General features: G+C 39.6%; 1 protein-coding gene across 1 annotated transcript in view; it reads right to left on the reverse strand.

Annotated features, from left to right (window-relative positions):
* Window positions 1–11,824: 11,824 nt before the first annotated feature.
* LOC139335431 (MAM domain-containing glycosylphosphatidylinositol anchor protein 1) overlaps window positions 11,825–19,249 on the reverse strand; it is a 168,831-nt gene continuing 161,406 nt past the window's right edge. The window contains exon 18 of the mRNA XM_070969035.1: window positions 11,825–13,796. Coding sequence (XP_070825136.1) covers window positions 13,711–13,796 — 86 coding nt within the window. The 3' untranslated portion in view covers window positions 11,825–13,710. The remainder of the gene's footprint in view (window positions 13,797–19,249) is intronic.

The raw sequence follows: 19,249 nt of genomic DNA on the forward strand, positions 1-19,249 counted from the left end.
ACAGACTGTTACACTCAAGCATGCATTTACAATGTCTATATCCAATTCTTATTAACCTGGGATAACACCGAACAAAATCTAAAATGGATTGGGGCTGTGTCTTAAATCCAAATGTGATTAAACTTGCTTCCTAAACAGCACCCACTTTTGCCTCTGTTGTTCTTAGTCATGGAGTCTGTGCTTGACCTTGCCTATGCGGCACAGACCAATCGATATCTGTGATTATTACAGCAATGCGAGTCACTTTAATTCCATCTAGATGCCAAGGAACATCAGTAATCATGAGGACAGGTCATTCTGCATGGTATTTTCCAATCAGAGATAAAGTCGTGCTGATTATCTAACCCTCTCTTGCTCTTCCAACTACCTCCTCTCTCATATGTCATTCAACAACAACTGACATACAGAATTCAGCTTAACATGGACTTGTGGTACACAAAGGAATAAATAAGATTAATAGTCTACAGCCATGCTAGCAGATGTGAATTTTAAATTTAGATGTAGTCTCAGTCGCTTCCTAAAAACTGTAGTTGGTTAGAAGAGAGATTTTAGTGTTTGTGTTAAAGTTTTCTCAGACAGTTTCATGATACTGTAATGGATCTTACTCAAGGATATTTCTCCTGGCTGTAAAAACTCCAGTGAGAAGTAAGCTTACCTTGAACTATGTGTAGTCATGTCGGCTGAGAATGTGGGACTTACTTATGTCCTTTCATATCATATAAAAAAACACAATAAAAAATTATGAATGATAGCACTAAGCTAGCTTCTTCGGCATGTAAATATATAATATGTAAATATAAGTATGTGAGTCCAAGATATCTATATTGTATAAAATAAGTTCGATTTTATGAAATCAATAATAGCTATGCACGTAATTATTGACGTTACCTGTGAAGTCTCTCTGGGGCTGGTGGCGTTGCCCTGCATGTTTGCGTCTGGGGCATGCGCATGCACAGTTGGAGGAATTGCGGATCGATTACTTTCCCCTGCGACTTGACTGTGACCTCAGTGACGTCATTTCAGCACTTTGACTTGTACCCGTAAACTTGAATTCGTATTCACAGTGAAGACTTCGTAGTCGTAGAAAAATGAGTTGTATTCATAAGACTTTGCACTCACAGCTTTTAGACTCATACTCATATAAAAACAATCGTAACCCAACACAGTTTCACAGACTCACATATGTGACAGCAGAATTTTGTGTAAAACAACTTTTATGACATACAAATTGTTAACTTTACAAATACGAATATTAAAATATGTGTCACGGTTCGTGCAAGGAATTTGCCAGGACCCAAATGCAGAGTACAAAAGAACAAGTTTATTTTCCAAAAGTAACAACAAAAAAATCACCATAAAGGGAAAACACTCGATCCGAGGAACAAAAAATCACCATAAAGGGAAAACACTCGATCCAAGGAACAAAAAATCACCATAAAGGGAAAACACTCGATCCAAGGAACAAAAAATCACCATAAAGGGAAAACACTCGATCCAAGGAACAAAAAATCACCATAAAGGGAAAACACTCGATCCGAGGACAACCAACTGAAAATCACCTTGAAGGGAAAAAAGTAGCAAATAAAAGTCAAATAAAACACAAGACAAATTACTTACAACAACAGAAAACGTCCAGGAGAATGCTCAGACTGGAGAATGACAAAGTAGAAAGAAAATCTATAGAGACTGGAGCAAAACGACGTGAGGCAGAAACTAAGCTCGAGAGCAGGGCACATGAGAGAAGCAATACGCAATACTCTGGCACAGAGGCAAGTTTGGAGCCGGCTTAAGTAGCCGGCTTGATTGCAGGATGAGACACAGGTGAGTCAAATCAACCCTGCTGCCGAGCTGATCGCCCCGCCTCCGTGCACTCAGTCTAGGAGCAGAGGGGGAGAGAGAAAAGGGGTTACTGCTGAGAATCAGAGCACAAGAGTGACACATGACAATATGGACACATCTTTTTGACACCATACCAAACCCAAAGAACAAGTTCAAGTAGTGCGTGCCCAGTGCTGCCGTCCAGGGTGTCTTGCACATACTGCACAAAGTACAGCTGAAGCTGATCAGAATGCCATTAGTAAGGTATTTATCCATTTCGGGAAATTAAAAAAAAAAAAAAAGATTTTATCATGGCACAAGATGAAAAGTTAAGGAACCTATGAAGTTGTTAAAATTCATCCTGAGGCAGACATGGATGTCTGTACCAAATGTTGTGGCAGTCCATCCAATACTTGAGACATTTCATTCATTTAAAATACCGCATATTTCTACCTCATGGTGAAGTCAGATCATCACCAAAGTCATTAAGATTCATCCTTATGGAACCATAAATGTCTGTACCAAATGTCATGACAATCCATCAAATAGTTGTTGAAAGATTTCACTGAAACTCAAAAATGCATAGGCTCATGGAAGTGCTAGAGTAATAGCCAGAGGATCACCAAAATCATGAGGGTTCATTCTCTGAGGAGCATGCATTTCAGTGCAATCTATCCAATGGCCAAAGCTTTGAGGGTATATGTATAATCTTTCAACAAGTCCATGCTGCTGAACAAGCAGGGCAATCAGAGGTCAGGGAAGTGCTGCTTGAACTGAGAATAGCCACCATCCTCGCATGCCTTGACCTCAGCATTCACAGAAAGTGGTCCATATCAAATGTTAGGCCAGAACATTTTCAAGATTGTGGAGAGTCTGTACAAAATATTTCAGGTCACAATGACACTGTTATGTGATGAGGTTTGCATGATATAATCCCCCTCCTTCTAATTAAGCCTCAGACATGCTGGACAACCAAGATTATATCAGTTCTGTTTAATATGTGAACTGATATTTGGACCAATCTAAACCAAGACTTTTCAATGAGTTTTTAAAGTCTACTGAGCTGTTTCTAGTTTTTACAGCTAAAAATTGATAGAGCATTCAGCTGTTGAGACATTTAGCTGTGCCAGTTGTTGATCAACAAAATCATTATCAATCCAGCTAATAAACATTTTTTTCTTAGGAAGGTCAGAAAATACTCACCTCTTTTACTGAACTGAACTTCCCCGTGTAGTTAGAGCAGCACAGGCATTTCTTGTCCTCAACACTCATCTTGTCAAGGAGGGCCTCACTTCTACATTGAATTACATTCCCTCTGTTTGACTCAGTGTAGTTGCTCTTAGAACATCCCCAACACAACTGACTCTCTCTCTCTCTCATTAGAAATACAATAATTAGCCCCATGATTATTCTACTGTCATACATACATTTAAACAATAATTCCACATCTTCCAACCAGGAATAAGACGAAAGCAATAAATACATGACTTGGATATTATTTGACAAAAGATAGGAAAGGGGAATGTAAAAAGCTGAGGTCAAATCTGACAATGCATATATATTTCGCTTTATATAGAATACTGCATGCAGGCGAATGCAAACAGAAAGCTGATTTGTGAAAGGAATAGGTAGAAGATGTGACCTTTGTTAGATATTCAGGTCTTTGGAAGTCCTTTATAGTAAATCGTTCTCATGAGACCCTGAAACATTTATCAGAACAATTCAACACTTTGCCTTCAGATTTCTGGCACTGAGGAAGCATTTAAAGAAGTCACAGAAGAGCTGCCTTTGATGAATAATGTAAAGAGGACAGTCATAAAGATGTAGATTTTTTTTTCTCTGTACTAAGAGCACCTGGAATAAAGCACAAAGATCTCCAGCAGGGGAATAAATGGAGCTCAGTCATACAGCACAATAGAAGGTTTTCTCAGTCAGTTTGTCACTCTTTTGTGAGTAATGCAGATGTTAATGTGTGTGTTTAATGCAAAGGCATCCACAAGATGCCTTGGCTGGGGTAGGATGGCGTTAAGGGAAGAGAAGGAGGATGTAAAAAAAAAAAAAAAAGACCTGAGATGCGGTGCTGTGTCCACACCTTGACACGTCATCACTCTTCCCGATGTGTTAAATTAGTGTAACCAACCACGGGTTGGGAAAAATTCAGCAATAATTTTTTCAAAAAATAACCTGTCAAAAAACAACAGTGATGATAATTGCACATCATGTGACAGCTTCTCCTCATGACAGAATTAGAAAAAGCAGATGGCAAATACAAGTGAGTTTGTCCACCAAAAAATGCAACTGCAGCAGTTTGGCAGCATTTCTGACAGAGATGAAGGTTCCCTTCTGATGGAAATGAAATGCCAGCTGCTTTTCACTGATGTCCAGGGTGGCCCGGAAGTACGTGTACATGTGTGCCACAAGCTCACCATCAGAGGGAGCGTTCAGCACCGCAGGCAAAGTTGTAATTCTGTAACATGTCCTGCTCAAGCCTGAAAAAATAAATCTGCTTGATTTTCTCTGGCTAAAAATAGGCTTAAAGATCAGCCTAACATGTTGCAGAATGATGAAATATGGATCTGCTTTATGACGTGTCCGTGCTGTTTTCAGGTTTGGTTCGCTTTAGGGAAAAACTGTGGTTTGGGTTCAAATATGGTTCAAATTGCTGTTGTCATGGTTACAATGATAATGTTGACTGTCACGCAGAACAGCTGTCTCCTGTTTGAAAGTGTGAATTTTTTTATAATGATGCCACCTGACTTCCTCCTTTGTGTGGCGGGGATGAACAGCAGTTGAACTGCGAGTGGCAGATCTAGAGAACCTTTACAACACCGACAACGCCACCTTAGGACTTGCACCTAAAGAGTATACTCGTTTTAACTTTAACTTCCCTGAGAGGGTTTCCCAAAACAGCCCATGCACAGGTAAGTGCACAAATGAATACAGGCACGATGTAAGCACACTTCAACAACTTTTATTTATTAATCACGTTAAAATATTTCCTTTAATAAATTATGTTTCTTTTAAAAAAAACATTGATGTAGTTCCCTTTGTTCCTACAGCGTATGATGTTCAGCTAGTGCAATAACCCACTGATTTAGCTAGGAGGAAAGGCAGGCCACAGCTAGTTGTGGCAGAGGTCCCTGCACACTCAAATAATCACACAAAAAGAAATGAAAGAAACTGAATAGAATATCTGTATACAAATTAGCTAGCAACTCAAATCAACCCCCCCCCCCCCCCCCCCCAAAAAAAAAGACAAGCACCCATGCAGGAGTTCGGCAGGCCCCTACCTACAACAGCTGTGATAAAACGTGAATCCTGAAGCCACGACCTGAATAAGCTGAGCACATTTCAACTACAACACTGCGGTAAAGAGACATCTACGTAGGCAGAGCTACTCGACCATGAGGCAACACGAGGCAAGAGACCAGAGAGGCAAAAAAAACAAACAAACAAAAAAACAGCCAATGCCAGGCAAGCTTTAAAAGAAACAAAGCCAGCTGTCAGCGACCTTAAATGTGCACTGGCAGATAAACTTAGCACTGAGTTTGCACCACGGTATACCTGTGTTAGCTGTAGCCTGCACACATCAATATGCTAGCTGTTAGCAGCTACGGTGGCAGCAGCGGCTAACCGGAAGGGGACACTTGTCTCCCTGAGATTCCAGTTAATTATTACTAAATCAGTTTCCCATTATGCTGTGGTGACAAACGAGACCCTACCTGGATTATATTTAGAGGAAATGTTATGGTTGGTTATGGTGGTTAAGGTGCAGGTGGATACTATTTTGCAATATATCGATGCATTCATTATCAACATTTTGTGACTTGGCTAATTAACATTTCCTCATGTAAAAAGAGAGTAGTACATGCAACATTCCATTTCCTTCAAAACATATTTGCTATTGCTAATTATTTGTACAGGAATGTAATTTCTTGGAGAAATGGTTGATTTAAATTGCTGAAATGACTGATGCAGTGGTTCTTCTTGGGAGGAAAGTAGCAGTTTAGAAATGGGGTATTCACAGAAACTTGCTTAGTTAGAATCAAACCTTAACCAGGGTATTGGTTATCAGGTGCTGCCATGGTTTGTGCATTGATTCTGGGCAAGCATCTAAACATCATAGGGATTTCTCAGGAGCAAAGCTTGGACCTATCAACAATGAACCCAGGGTAATCTTTGAATCAACAGGCACAGCAGCAAAGCCCTCCACCCCTCTCAGTACAAGTGCGAGACAACTGGAGTCACAGGCTCATTAAGAAATCCGACCTCCCCAGTGACACAGACAACAAATGAAGCAGAACAGTGCAGCTCTGAACCATTCGGCCCAAACCCCTCCACCCTGCCCTCCACAAAGAGGCGGCTCAGTGTAGAAAGCACACATTAATTAGACTTCTATCTGTACATCTCTGCTCAGTTGAGAGAGAGGAGTGAGGAGGAGAGAGTGTGAAAAGAGAGGAGATGAGAAGGGTGAAAGAGCGGCAGAGCTGTGTATAAGCGCATGTCTCTCACGTCTGATAGGACGCATGTAAGCCGTTATTCTGTCTAGTGGTTGCATTTTTCTTCTGCCTCCAATTTAAGTATGAGAACGAAATGCAAGAGCGAAACATGAAACGGAATATAAATATCATGAGAGCGAGAAATAAGGGTGGAGCGTGTGTGCGTGGGTGTGTGTGCATGTGTGTGTGGCGAGCAGCCATGTCTCAGCTGTACTTTGCAGTTTGTTCTGAGAGGAGAAAGCTCTCTCAGATGTCAAAGGTCAAAGCTTATTGTGAACGACCCAACCAAAAATAGCTGAACACCTCAACTGTATGACACCTATCACTTTTTCCCCGCTCTCCAGACTGAAGTAAGCAAGCCAAACCAGAACAACCTGTTACGAGAAGGTCAAACCCAGACAGCTTCTTATTACTTACCGTATATTTTTGGCTTGTTTCTATTTTAGCTGTGACAGAACAGAAATGGGAGACAGTGAGGGATGAAAAAGGACGAAAAGGCTGAGGGAACAAGACAAAAACAAATGGGAAGAAGCAGAAAGCGATCGCAGAACACATTTAGAGGCAGTGATAATGTCAGAACAAGTGAGAAGATAATCACACGCCCTTGGAGTGTAAATGAGTTCTGATTACTGTATTCGTTGTGATGGTACGACTTTGTGGTGGCATCCTATGCTGAGGTGCTGAGAGATGAGAAAGAAAGCCATTTGTGTGAGTTCATTACACTTTTACACAGCTTACAAATTAAGCATGCATGAGCTGGCAGGCTTGGCAGTAAAGTCATTAGCGAGCAAGTGCTGAAATTTGTTTGGTAATTTTTTAATTCCTGAGAATTCTCATTAATTGCAGCGGATGTTGCATCTGCTACATGCACAGTCTCTCACACCTGCTCTAAATGCAGCGCACGAGGTGACATATCACAATATATCATGACAACAAAACTATTGAAGAAACACTCCATCCAGAAATGTATGAGCTTTGCTTACCTATGTCAAAACACAAAGTGACTTGTGTATGTCAGCTTTGATTCCACAGAACAGCACAGTTTAAGCTACATGCTCTCTGTATTATTTATGTTTCTGTGCGCATTTGTCAAGTAATCCAAACATGTTGGTCTATTAATCACACATAATGAGTGATTAAGTGTGTGTTGTAATTAGTATCTTTAGGCACCTGTAACACTGCTGTAATTACCCCCCTGCTGTTGTGATGTATTTTCTAGTAAAAAAGGTCACAACAGGCAGCAGCTCAGGCAGTCTGCCGGAGCTCCAGTACTGATCTGAAACACTTTGCCAGCGGTGCAGTAAGTCACACATGTCCTGCAGCTATTTAATCTCTCTGTATGCTTTGTTTTATTGCATGAAATTTATGTTCTTTTGGGCTAAACAGCACTTGACGCAACCACTTGAACTCCATTTAAAAGCCAAGACTTGAACTCAGCATCAGACCTCGTGACTCATTAACATGATGTAATAAGACGTAGTGATGTAGTTTTTGAAGATAGCTGGACATACTGACGACTGTCATTTACAGCCATTCTTTAAAATATACACTTATTTGCTTTGTTTCCTGAGGAGAGTGATATCATTAAATTTCCCTAGTTTGGGGAAAATAGTCTTATCTTATCCTACCTTATCTTATCTTGCCATTGTCATATCTGTCTTGTAAATATATGGCCCCAGCCAACAGTCAGTTAGCCTTGTTTAGCACAGATCATTTAGCATTAACCATCTGTAATCTAAGGCCTGCCAGACACTTTTGAGGTAGTTTGGCATGACAAGAGATTTTTACATAATTTCACCAATCTGAAAACATTAATCTAAAAGTGATGCATATGCTTATTCAGCACAAACTCAGCACTGGTATTCTGAGGGCATGTCAATAATCTATTCTTTGTTTGACTCAACTGTGAACATTCACTTTTCAGAGGTGCTGAGATATTGCAAAATAAAACACTTCTGGCGAAGACTTGTGAGCTCTGAAACGGGATATAGTGTGTTTATTAGGACAGAGCCAGGCTAACTGTTTATGCAAATATAAGCTAATTGGCTGCTGGCTGTAGCTTCATATTTTGCATACAGACATGAGAACGGTACTGATCCTCTCATTTAACTCGCCGCAATGCATATACTCACTATTAGAATAACCTTTTCATACAAGCACACCTGCAGCAACAGACAATAATAGAAACCTTTTTGTTTCATTAATGTTTATTTATTCCTTTCAGAGTCATATTTCAAATATATTTCCTCTAAAATACTTCAGTACATGACAGAGATATACAACAACCAGCACTGAGACCCTTCTCGCTTTTCTTCCCATTAAAGGTGCATTTCACTTTTTTTGTTCCAAAATGGATGAATACATAGACCGCTGTATGCTGTAAAACCCGACAGTCAGCGTATGTACTATCACTGTGACCAATGCACTGTTTCCCAAAATGTTCTCAATGCAAAGACAATGCTTGTCACAGTGAGTTACAATGGATAGGTGAGTCCTAAAAAAGTATTTCATAAGGTTTTAAGGTGTATCCCTTTGAAGTTGCTTGGTGCTGCACAGAGACTCCTCCATGTGTTGGTAAAATGTCAAAAAAGACCTAGAACGCGCATTTTCCTAAAATAAATCAATCCTATTTTTAATTTTTTTCTTTTTGGGAAACCACAGCGAGGGTCACAGTTTTTTGTAGAAAAGGTCATTCTGCTCTGTGAAACAAGGCTGTAATAGCCTAATAATTCTGAATGACATTCCAGGGAAGCATTACTTTCCAACAAAAAAAGAAAATAACATCTGAATGTGTACCTCACTTTATTACTGTTGACAGGATGCTTAATACTCAACCTTTGCCACGCGGTTGCTCAGTTGTCGGCAGCTTCTGGACAGCATCTTTCAGGTCAACTCCAATTAATTCAAGAGAGTACAGACAGTATACAGAAGATGGAAGATTAACAGTCAGTTTGTCATTCCAGTTGTTATTGTTTACCTGTATGATGACAGAAATCTATTTGTGTGTGTGTGTGTGTGTGTGTGTGTGTGTGTGTGTGTGTGTGTGTGTGTGTGTGTGTGTGTGTGTGTGTGTGTTTATGTGTGTGTGTGTGTACAGATGAATGAGCATTTTGAAGTGGAAATAACCAAGTGCTAACATTTACTGGACACTACCAAGATCCCAAAATTATCTTTTTAAGATAACACTGACAGTGTGACTGACTTAACCTGGGTTAGAGGATTGCAACTGAAATCAGTACCTTTTAAATGTAAGATTTTGGAATAGACTGGTCTCTAAGTAGATTTCTTGTGCCACCGGCCTGATAAGAGAAAATCCGAAACGGTTCATCTCATTTTCATCACTAATTTATGTGGTAAATGTCAAGACATCTTTAGTTTGTCTTTATCGATATCATTTAAAACTGCTTTTCAAATCCTCTAAGTTAAATCTAGAGGTGCCTTTAGGAAGTGTTGTCTACTTTTGGACATACCATCTAATTGTAATAATCCATTATGTTTGCTGGTTAAAAACCAAAGGACTGCACAGATAATGACTTTGCTGAAGTTGGTGTTAAGGTCATTTAAGACATTTTGATGGATTTTCAGCCTTACACTCAAAAACATCACTCAGGTTTTTCATGTTTCTGGTGCTGGAAGTGAAAAAACTCCCACTCCTGGACTGTCGTATGCTAACTGACGGTTGTGCTACACATTCTCAGCGTGCTCAGCTACAGCGCAGCGTGACGATCAGCAGGGTTAAGATGTTTGTTTGCTACCAAAGCATGTCACCTTGGACGGATATTTTTTATCACTGACAAAAGCTTTTGATTTCTTCACTGTTTTGAATTTCCATTTTATTGAGAGATGTTATTTTGAAACAAATGAAGCACATTATTCTGTGAGTTTCGACTGAAATAATGCACATCACTTGAATTCTAAGTGGTGTTTTAAGCATGTGATTTAATTATGGAAGATATGTGCAAACCTCACTGTGTATCTGTCCGAAATACCACATGACTAAAATGAAGTGTTGCTATAGGTGTGAGTACTGTGAAATGGCAATCACTAAATCATTATTTCATTTATTTATTAGTTTATATTAAGACCAATGACAGTAGCTTGATTTACATTCTATTGAACTTAATGGGGGGGGGATTGAAGAATTTTTCATATTCATGTTTGGAAAGAAACAGCAGCAAATGGACCAAGTACTAGTTACTTTTTAACCTTGACATATTGTCACATAACACGCATTCTATACTCAGTGACAATTTGTTGCCATGTCAGTCAACACAATGATAACTAGAAAGCTTAGCGATGAGCTGGATTATGTGCACATTATGCTTTCACGGTCTCGTCTCATGTGGGTGACATAATGTAATGTCTTCCCCTTCAGACTTGAGATACAAACTGTCACAAAAAGCAAAAACACACCCACAGGATGTGTGTGACAGATTGAGAAATATGACAAAGATTACAAACAACACATTTTAAGAGTTCCACAGTATTCTGTCTGTTAACTTGCAACTGTCACATGTCTAAATGTAATAACAAACTGTGGTAGTGTTTCTCCTGTTACTCCTGTCTTTGAAATATGAAGTACTATGAGGAATGATATGACACTTAGCATGATAAAATGCCATGCACGTCAATGCTTAATGATAATTCTAAAATGTATTTCGTACTACATGGGTAATGTACTGACCAACAGTGTGTTGCTTCAGTCCTAACTAATGCTCATGATACAGTACAACTGAAGATGATATAAATACCACTTTATATAATCTGATTCCCTCAGCCATACAGGCTGGCGGAACTGGTGGTATTGCAATGAATGCCAAACACATTTTGCTATGTTGTCCTGTTACAAAATGACAAGGACATTTTGAGGAGATTATAAAAAGTTGAAAATATTTTAAGCTTAGTCTTACAGGATATGATTGCTGAATAACAAGCTACATTTACAGGAACGCATGTCACACAAATTCTCCTCTAAAATAGTTTGTATAATTCAGGTGAAACCTGCCTTCAGGTCCATTCATCATATCAAAGTGCATTTATAATGACAGAGATAAAGCTAAGATACATGAAACATTTTTGAGAGTTTGCTTACCGCAGGTTTCAAAGTGTTTCTATGTTTTCACAATATGCTACTGTCTGTCACAGATCTGTCAAACTTGCCTCAACATGGAAAGTGCCAAGTTCTCACCAGACTGGCTGAGCCAAACAGGCACATCATCTCTGTATGTTACGTACTGTTTATGATTGAAAGATCAATAGCACAGTTTGTACCGACCACAAAAAAGAAAAACAAATACATTTAAAAAAAAAAAAAAAGTGCAATAATCAAAACAACATGACATGACACAGACAAAGTACATATAGTGCTGAAAGGACTGATTCAGATGTAATGCACATGGTAATGAAGCAGACCAGCATACACAAGCAGATCAGTTACTGGAGCAGGGTGACTGATGAATGTGGGGTTTTCCTTACCCTAACCCTATGCCAGGATACCACCCCCTGAATGATTCAAACAGCTACAGCTTAATTGTGGAACTTCATGAATGGTGAACACACACTAAATGAGATGTACCCATTATGTTGTGTTTTGGGTACCACTATTTTTCTGCAGACTGAACTGCTATCATAAATGTAATCATGAACGACTGTATATAGATCTATAGATATGAGTATTGCCTAACTTTAACAATCATATCTATGTGAGTATGAAAACTGTTTATACTACAGACATTCAATGCTAATTAAGCAATGACAGAAAATCTGATATGCAATTCACACTGCACACCTGCCAGACACTGACACTTTCCTCCATCTCTCATAAGTGTATGGGGAATTCAGACATGACATTCATTAACATGAGGAGAAAGGAGTGCTCTCTGATCACATATCCAAGTGAACTCACTGCAGGCTCTTTTCTGGCCCCCTGTACCACACCAGGCTTCTTTTTTCTTTCGAGACATATTCAGTTATTCCTTTGTGGTTGATCAATTCATGTGAGTCATGGTGTCCAGTGATGGGAAGTTCATGGTGAACGCTGCATCCACCATCCACAGATGAGACGTGCTGGAGGCAGAGGGTGAACTGAGGCCGCGGCTGTGTTGTCAGCGAGGAAAACTGAGCGTGTGTGTGTGTGTGTGTGTGTGTGTGTGTGTGTGTGTGTGTGTGTGTGTGTGTGTGTGTGTGTGTGTGTGTGTGTGTGTGTGTGTGTGTGTGTGTGGAAAAAGCTGAAGTTTATATCCAGGTGGCTTGGGTCGTCCTTGCATTTCCCTCCTCGTGCTCAATTCAGGCTCTGGCTCACAAATCATCTTCTTTTCCTCTCATAAATATTAATATAATACTTTATTACCCATTATCCTTGACCCTTATAATGCCAAAAACAAAAAAAATATATCAAAAACATTGAATAGGTCTGACAAATTGCAACATCACATAATAAGTAGAATAAAACCCATAGGAACAGCAGAGGTTGTATAAACGTTGTGCTTCTTTAATTTCACTTTGTAAAGTCCTCCACTGTCCTGGTTGTGTTTTAGTTTAAACTTTGTTATATTTAATATATATAGAGATAAATGTACACGTATAATCCGCACTGAGGTTAGTCTCTTGTGGCAAGCAGAGGGCAAGCAGAGAGGCTACCAGGAGCACCCTTCTTTTTTCCTCTGTTCCTAGTTCGTCCTTTCCTCACCATTCTGTTGTTTATTTATTTATTCATTCATTCATTCAGCAGTTTTTTTTTTCTCCATCTGTCTCTTTTGTCATTCGGTAGCTCCCATGGTCCCAAAGGTTGGGTTGGAAGGGAGACGGTCTTCGTGGATTTTTTCCCCACATTCTCTCTCTCTTTCACTTTCTTCCTGGCATCCCTGTTTCCTCATTTTATTCCCTCAGGTCCTTTGTCATCTTTGGTAGAGTGTCCGACACTTTGGTGTGTCTGGGGAATTGGGTGGAAGGGATTTCGGTGGGAGGGAGAGGAGATACATGAGAGAGCAGATGAAGAAAGGTTGATGAAAGGGAGGCAAAGGTGACAAAGTGACACGCTGACATGGTTACAGTGAATCTAATCAGATTAATAGATCGACAAAGGAGAGAATGTGAAGTTCGACTGTCAAAGATCATTAAGTATGTTAACCATAAATACAGTATGAGCGTCAGTTGTAATGCTGAGCGTCTGGGGAGGAAAGGTTCAAAGAAAGCAGAGCAGGAGGAACTAGACAAAGACTTTGTGTTACTATTAATCTAAGCGAGAGGGATGAGATGGATACTCGAAGGATAGAAAGATAACAAGTGGAGAAGGACAGGAAAGGACAGGGAGAAGGGTAGAGAGAGAAGTAAAAGAGCGCGAGTCAGGGCAGTGTCTGTCAATACAGACAGGTGGTGTTGTGGGAAGTGCTCATCATCTGTAGAGTAGCGACAGGAAGCAGGAGAGGCCAAAGGTCAGCCAGCTGGCCAATGGGAGTGGGTGTGATCCACCAATCAGAACTGTGGAGAAAGACAAAAAAAGAGTCATCATCCATAAAAAGAAAGTGTTTACGGACACCCTGTTACTACAGACACAAGTCCACCTCTGATTAGCCTTTTTACATTTACTCATAAATCATTCTTCCAAGAAAACACTGAAAAGAAGGATCTTATCTACATTTCACATGTGCTAAACAGCTGAGAGTGAGACATAACAGTAAATCATTCATATTTAAAAATCTATGTGTATTTAATTATCTATTTGATTATTGATTTTACAAATGGTCTCACAGTAACAATTGTTCTAAAACATACATCTGAATCATGAAGGTAAAAATGTCTCTTCTTTTTCTCTTGAAATCACATGAATACTGTAAATTGAGACTTTTTTCTCTTTTCTCTCTTTTTTTTGTTTCTGTCTGTCCTTTGTAAACTGCACTTTATAAAGACCAGCTGACCTTGACATTACATTAACTCCAGGCTAAGTACATTACTGTACATGTATATATTCATGTCTTTGTCCTCAGGCTGTCTTTAAGCCTGAGGCTAAGCACAGTGGCATGTGTGATGAAAATACTGTGGTGTGGCAGAGTTTAGAGCTTTCTTCTGCACAATAAAAAGCATCATTTGAACAACACAAAACCATGTTACCGATGTTAAAAGTAGGAGGAGAGTTATAGAAAGAAGATACTTTTTATGATTTCACATGGAGAAAAGTGAGCGACTATCAGGGACAGAAAGAGTCAAGTGGAAGAGGAAGCAAAGGGAAGAGATGGAACCAAGAACGAGGGGGCGGATGAGTAAACAGAGAGATTCAACATTGAGATCCCACTCTTTGTCATGACAGCATTGATGTTTTAATGAAAGAAAGAAGTTACAATTGATGTCATCATCAATACGTGATGGATATTTTTCTTGAGTTTTTCTCTGCAGGTTGCACACATCTTCTGTGTGGTTTAAATTAATTGTTTAGAACCATTTCACTGATATGAATAACTGCAGACATGAGATCATCTAAGGTTTCCTATCTGTTTTCTTGTGTTAAAATCTTACAGTCCCACATAGAAGCAAAATACAAAAGCACACTCATTCTCTTGTTACATACATACAATATACTTTCTCTTATACAAAAATGCTGCAACAAATTACACGTACAAGCTGCCCAAAGACAGAGATTCATAAATACAAAGTAGATACTGTATTAAATAGATCAATATGATTTCATATCACGGGTCCATCCTCCAGGCAGAAAATCAATATTTATAATAAAGCTTTGATCCATACACAGCGCCCCCTCCCCCCAGACATAGACAAACACACACACACACACACACACACACACACACACACACACACACACACACACACACACACACACCCTCTTACAGTATAGTTTGTGGGTGAAACATGGTGTTCTACATCTCTCTGTGTGTGTCAGTGATTGTGTGTAAGTGCCTCAGGTGTATAGTATAGTACATATAGTACAGTATACATGACACATCTATCTGATCTGTCGGAATAGTAATCCATATGCAGTGCAGGAGGACATTGCACTGCATATTGTGTTACCCTTGTGCTGCAACCAACAAAAATCCTAAGAAACAAACAAAAAAAAACACTGTCTGTTTAATTAACAATGTCCAGATGATCACAAGTAAATTTGCATCATATTAAACAATCTTGTAACCTGCTTTTATCCCCTTCTTTACAGTCCCTGTGGCTAAATGACAACATTTAATTTATCAGAATAATCAGCAGGTAAAGCACATGAGTGAACAGATTTATTATAACTCCCTTGTTAAAACTATTATCCATCCACTCTCTCGCAAACTTGTAATGTTAATGCCCATTAGATCAAGCTAAGCCACTTCCTGGTTTAAGTTTGAGCTTAAAAAGATTAAGCAGTTTCAGATGTCATTTTGTATTTGCTCCTGGATTACTGTTTCACCTATTTGGAAAGTTCTCAGAAAAATATACTGTGGATCAATAGATAGAGCAGCAATAATGAAATGAGGAGGAAACTCCTACAATGGAAAAAAAGAAAAGAAAGTAAAACATAAAACAGTGAGAGACAAGCTCGCCTTCCGTCACCTCACCTCTGAACACACATCGGAGCCAGGCGCTCTGCGATGTATGCAGCCAGAGTTGAACCAAACCATGTCAGAGGCACTCACCCTTCATTTGTGGAGGACTGTAAGATAACAGTCCCCTGTGTGTGCACATAATTAACCTGAAGTAAATGTGTGCATGTGAGAGTGCATTCACTGCAGCTGTCAAATGTGTGTACTGGTGATCTTACATGCATCCCTGTGTGTGTATAAGTGTTTACATGTACAGTAAGTCTCAGCTGAAAACACTTGTGGGACGACACACATGTATGTGGCAGTGAGTGTGAATGCAGACTGTGTGTGTTAGTGTGTGTCACCTCCTGTGAGATGCAGGGAGCAGAAGGAAAGTCTCATCGGAGTGGACTCTTGCTCAGAAACAACGATTCACCCCCTCTCTCTCAAATACACACACACACACACACACACACACACACACACACAGCGTCATATGACAGTTTGTTGATCAAAGCTGCCATTGATGTTATATACTGCTTTGTAGCCCTGAATTTCCATGTCTATCTATCTATCTATCTATCTATCTATCTATCTATCTATCTATCTATCTATCTATCTATCTATCTATCTATCTATCTATCTATCTATCTATCTGTTTTCTGGGAATGCTGGTAATCTATAATGTATAAACAGTACATGACCACAAAAACATGAATATGCCATTTCCCACACATCAAACAGATGCAGGTGTATGTGTAGCTTAATACTGTAAATCTGAGAAAAAAAATTTAAAAAACATGCATATGTATGTTTCCCTTTTTAATTTTTATGCATCTGGCCCCTGTATGTCCCTTGGATTAAGACAGCCTTACACAAGAACTTTGGTTTGTAGTCAAATGAACCCAATATACAGTATATATCCCTGATTTTTAAAAAAGTTGGGACGCTGTGTAAAACATAAATTAAGCAGAAAGTGATAATTTGCTCATCTTTTTGTCATATCCTCAATTGAAAACATTCTATGTAATGTCTCATCAACTTCATAGATTTTTGCAAATATCTGCTTATTCTGAATTTGATGCAGCAACACGTTTTAAACGAGTTGGGACAGGAGCAGCTGAAGACTGGGAAAGTTGTTTAATGCTCCAAAAACGCCTGTTAGGAACATTCCACAGGTAAACAGGTTGATTGGTAACAGGTGATAGTATCATGATTGGGTATGAAAGGGGCATCCTGGACAGGCTCAGTCATTCACAAGCAAGGATGGAGCGAGGTTCACCACTTTGTGAACACATGACTGAACCACAGGCATCTTACGCGATTGGTAGTTATAAGTTAACATTTTCCTCTAAATCATATTCCTTTTGATATCATCATACCTGGCAAACATCAGTAGAGTTTAATCCTTTTCTAATCCTCATGTCACTTTGCCAACTCCATGGTGGCAAAATCTGCACTCAAGACAGATGCATTTGTGTTTCTTACAGTGACAAAAGACTCATCAGTCGCCTGCCTGATAATTACCCATCTGTCTTCACTGTATGAGTCTGCCTGCACAAAACCTGCAGGGCACATATGCACACATACACACGCGCACACTTGGAGAGCTCAAGAGCTTTCCTCTTCCTGTTTATATCTTCATCCATTATTCACTCTATCCGCAAGTGTCTTTACATGCACATATGTGCGAGATCACACACATACACACATCTCACACTTGGGATTTGAGGAGGTAAAAGCCGGAAGTTAATAATTAATTTCCTCTTTTTTTTTCCTGTTTTGTGTTGTTTCCATGGCCCTAATGTTTTCCTCGCAGTAGGTTCTAGAAATAAAAAAGTGAACGAGACCATGTCAAAGGTAGATTCTCATCACATGTTGCTGCATAAAATCTAGTTGATTGTACTAAAATTCTGTACACATCTTTTGCCTGTCTGTACTTCCTAGAATATGGTCCCTTCTCTTCTGTTGCTCTATCTGAGGTTTTGACTTTCTCCTCAGTAAAATGTGTTTTTTCTCATCTGAACATAAGGAAAATAGGAAAATTTACGATGTTGGACTATATGAACAAAAATTGACTTCACTAAAAGGAGTCACTCAAACTGCACTTAAAAACAGAACTTATGTTACAAACTCGTTCCTAAATGGTGAGATTACTTTATAGTCAAAATGAGTCTGTTCTACAGCGCCAAATGCCAAAATAAGATGAAGTGAAACTAATTGGCTGAATAACAGTTAGATCAGTTATGTATTCTACCATAGTAAAGATCCATGTGATTGATTCTTATTCAGCTTCAGAGTTTCAAAGTGTCCCCATTTTACCTCCCAGTGATGGCAATGTGCTATAAGAGAACGCTGCCAGCTCGCTGCTGTGGTGCATGTGTGTACACACAGAGAATGCAGTGAAGGTTGTTATGAGAATTTAATGTTTATGTGCTGCGTGTGTGTGTGCGTGTGCGTGCGTGCGTGTGTGTGTGTGCGTGTACGCGTGTCTTGGCTGGCAGAGTTCAGCTCTTACTGTAGCTAAACTGCTGGCAGGTTTTAGTTTCATATTCTCTTTCTTCTTTCGGTTCTTGGACCTGTTTCTCTCTCCATCTCTTCCCTCTCTTCCTCTTTCTCACACACACATTCAGACGCATCCACACATATTTTCAGTCACTCTGTGGCTTTGACCTTTTCTCTCTACGTCTCCTCTCCACACCCCGACCCTTTTGGCTATTTGAGTCTCTCTCCACACGCTTACATGGACATGCACTCATTCCTTGTAACTCACTTGGTTTCCCCTATGGTTCACCCTTGAGGCAGAGTGGACCGTCACAAACAGTTGTCATAAGGAGCAAAATAGTATTCTGTTACTCTAGTTATGGGCCGATTGTGAGATTGGTTTGACATGTCTTGCACGTCTGCATGAGTGGTGTGGAGACACTGTGGTCAGTTTATGGAGTAAAAACAACTCTCTTTCCCTCACCTTCACTCATGCTGTTTTTCTCTAAATCCTTCTCATAACACGCTGTCTCTCTGCCCTCTCTCACTTTCCCTCTAAAGGGTAAATAACATAAGCTTTAAAAGATGAAGAGCAGCGTGTAGAGGTATAGAGATGTGTACATGGCTAATAGAGAACAGAAGGTAAGAGGAGAAGACAGGATATAATGTAGGTGGGTGTGGGGGAGGCAGCGGGGGTGTGGCGTAGAAACTGAAGAGGATGAAAAGATAGAGGGACATTTGAAGTAAGTAAAACAATAGAAGCAGAGGGAGAGAGAGAGACAGCAAATGATGATGAGGCTTCTGAATCGCCTCGGCGGTGACCTGTGGTGTCCACTTGTCAGCATACAGCCTCCAGACTGACAACCTTTTCTCTCTGAGCTATATTCCTACATCTCACAGAAGCTAAAGAAGATGTTTAGTTTTCTTTCT

Source organism: Chaetodon trifascialis, chromosome 1 (assembly GCF_039877785.1).
Source record: "Chaetodon trifascialis isolate fChaTrf1 chromosome 1, fChaTrf1.hap1, whole genome shotgun sequence".
In the NCBI taxonomy this organism is placed as follows: Eukaryota; Metazoa; Chordata; class Actinopteri; order Chaetodontiformes; family Chaetodontidae; genus Chaetodon; species Chaetodon trifascialis.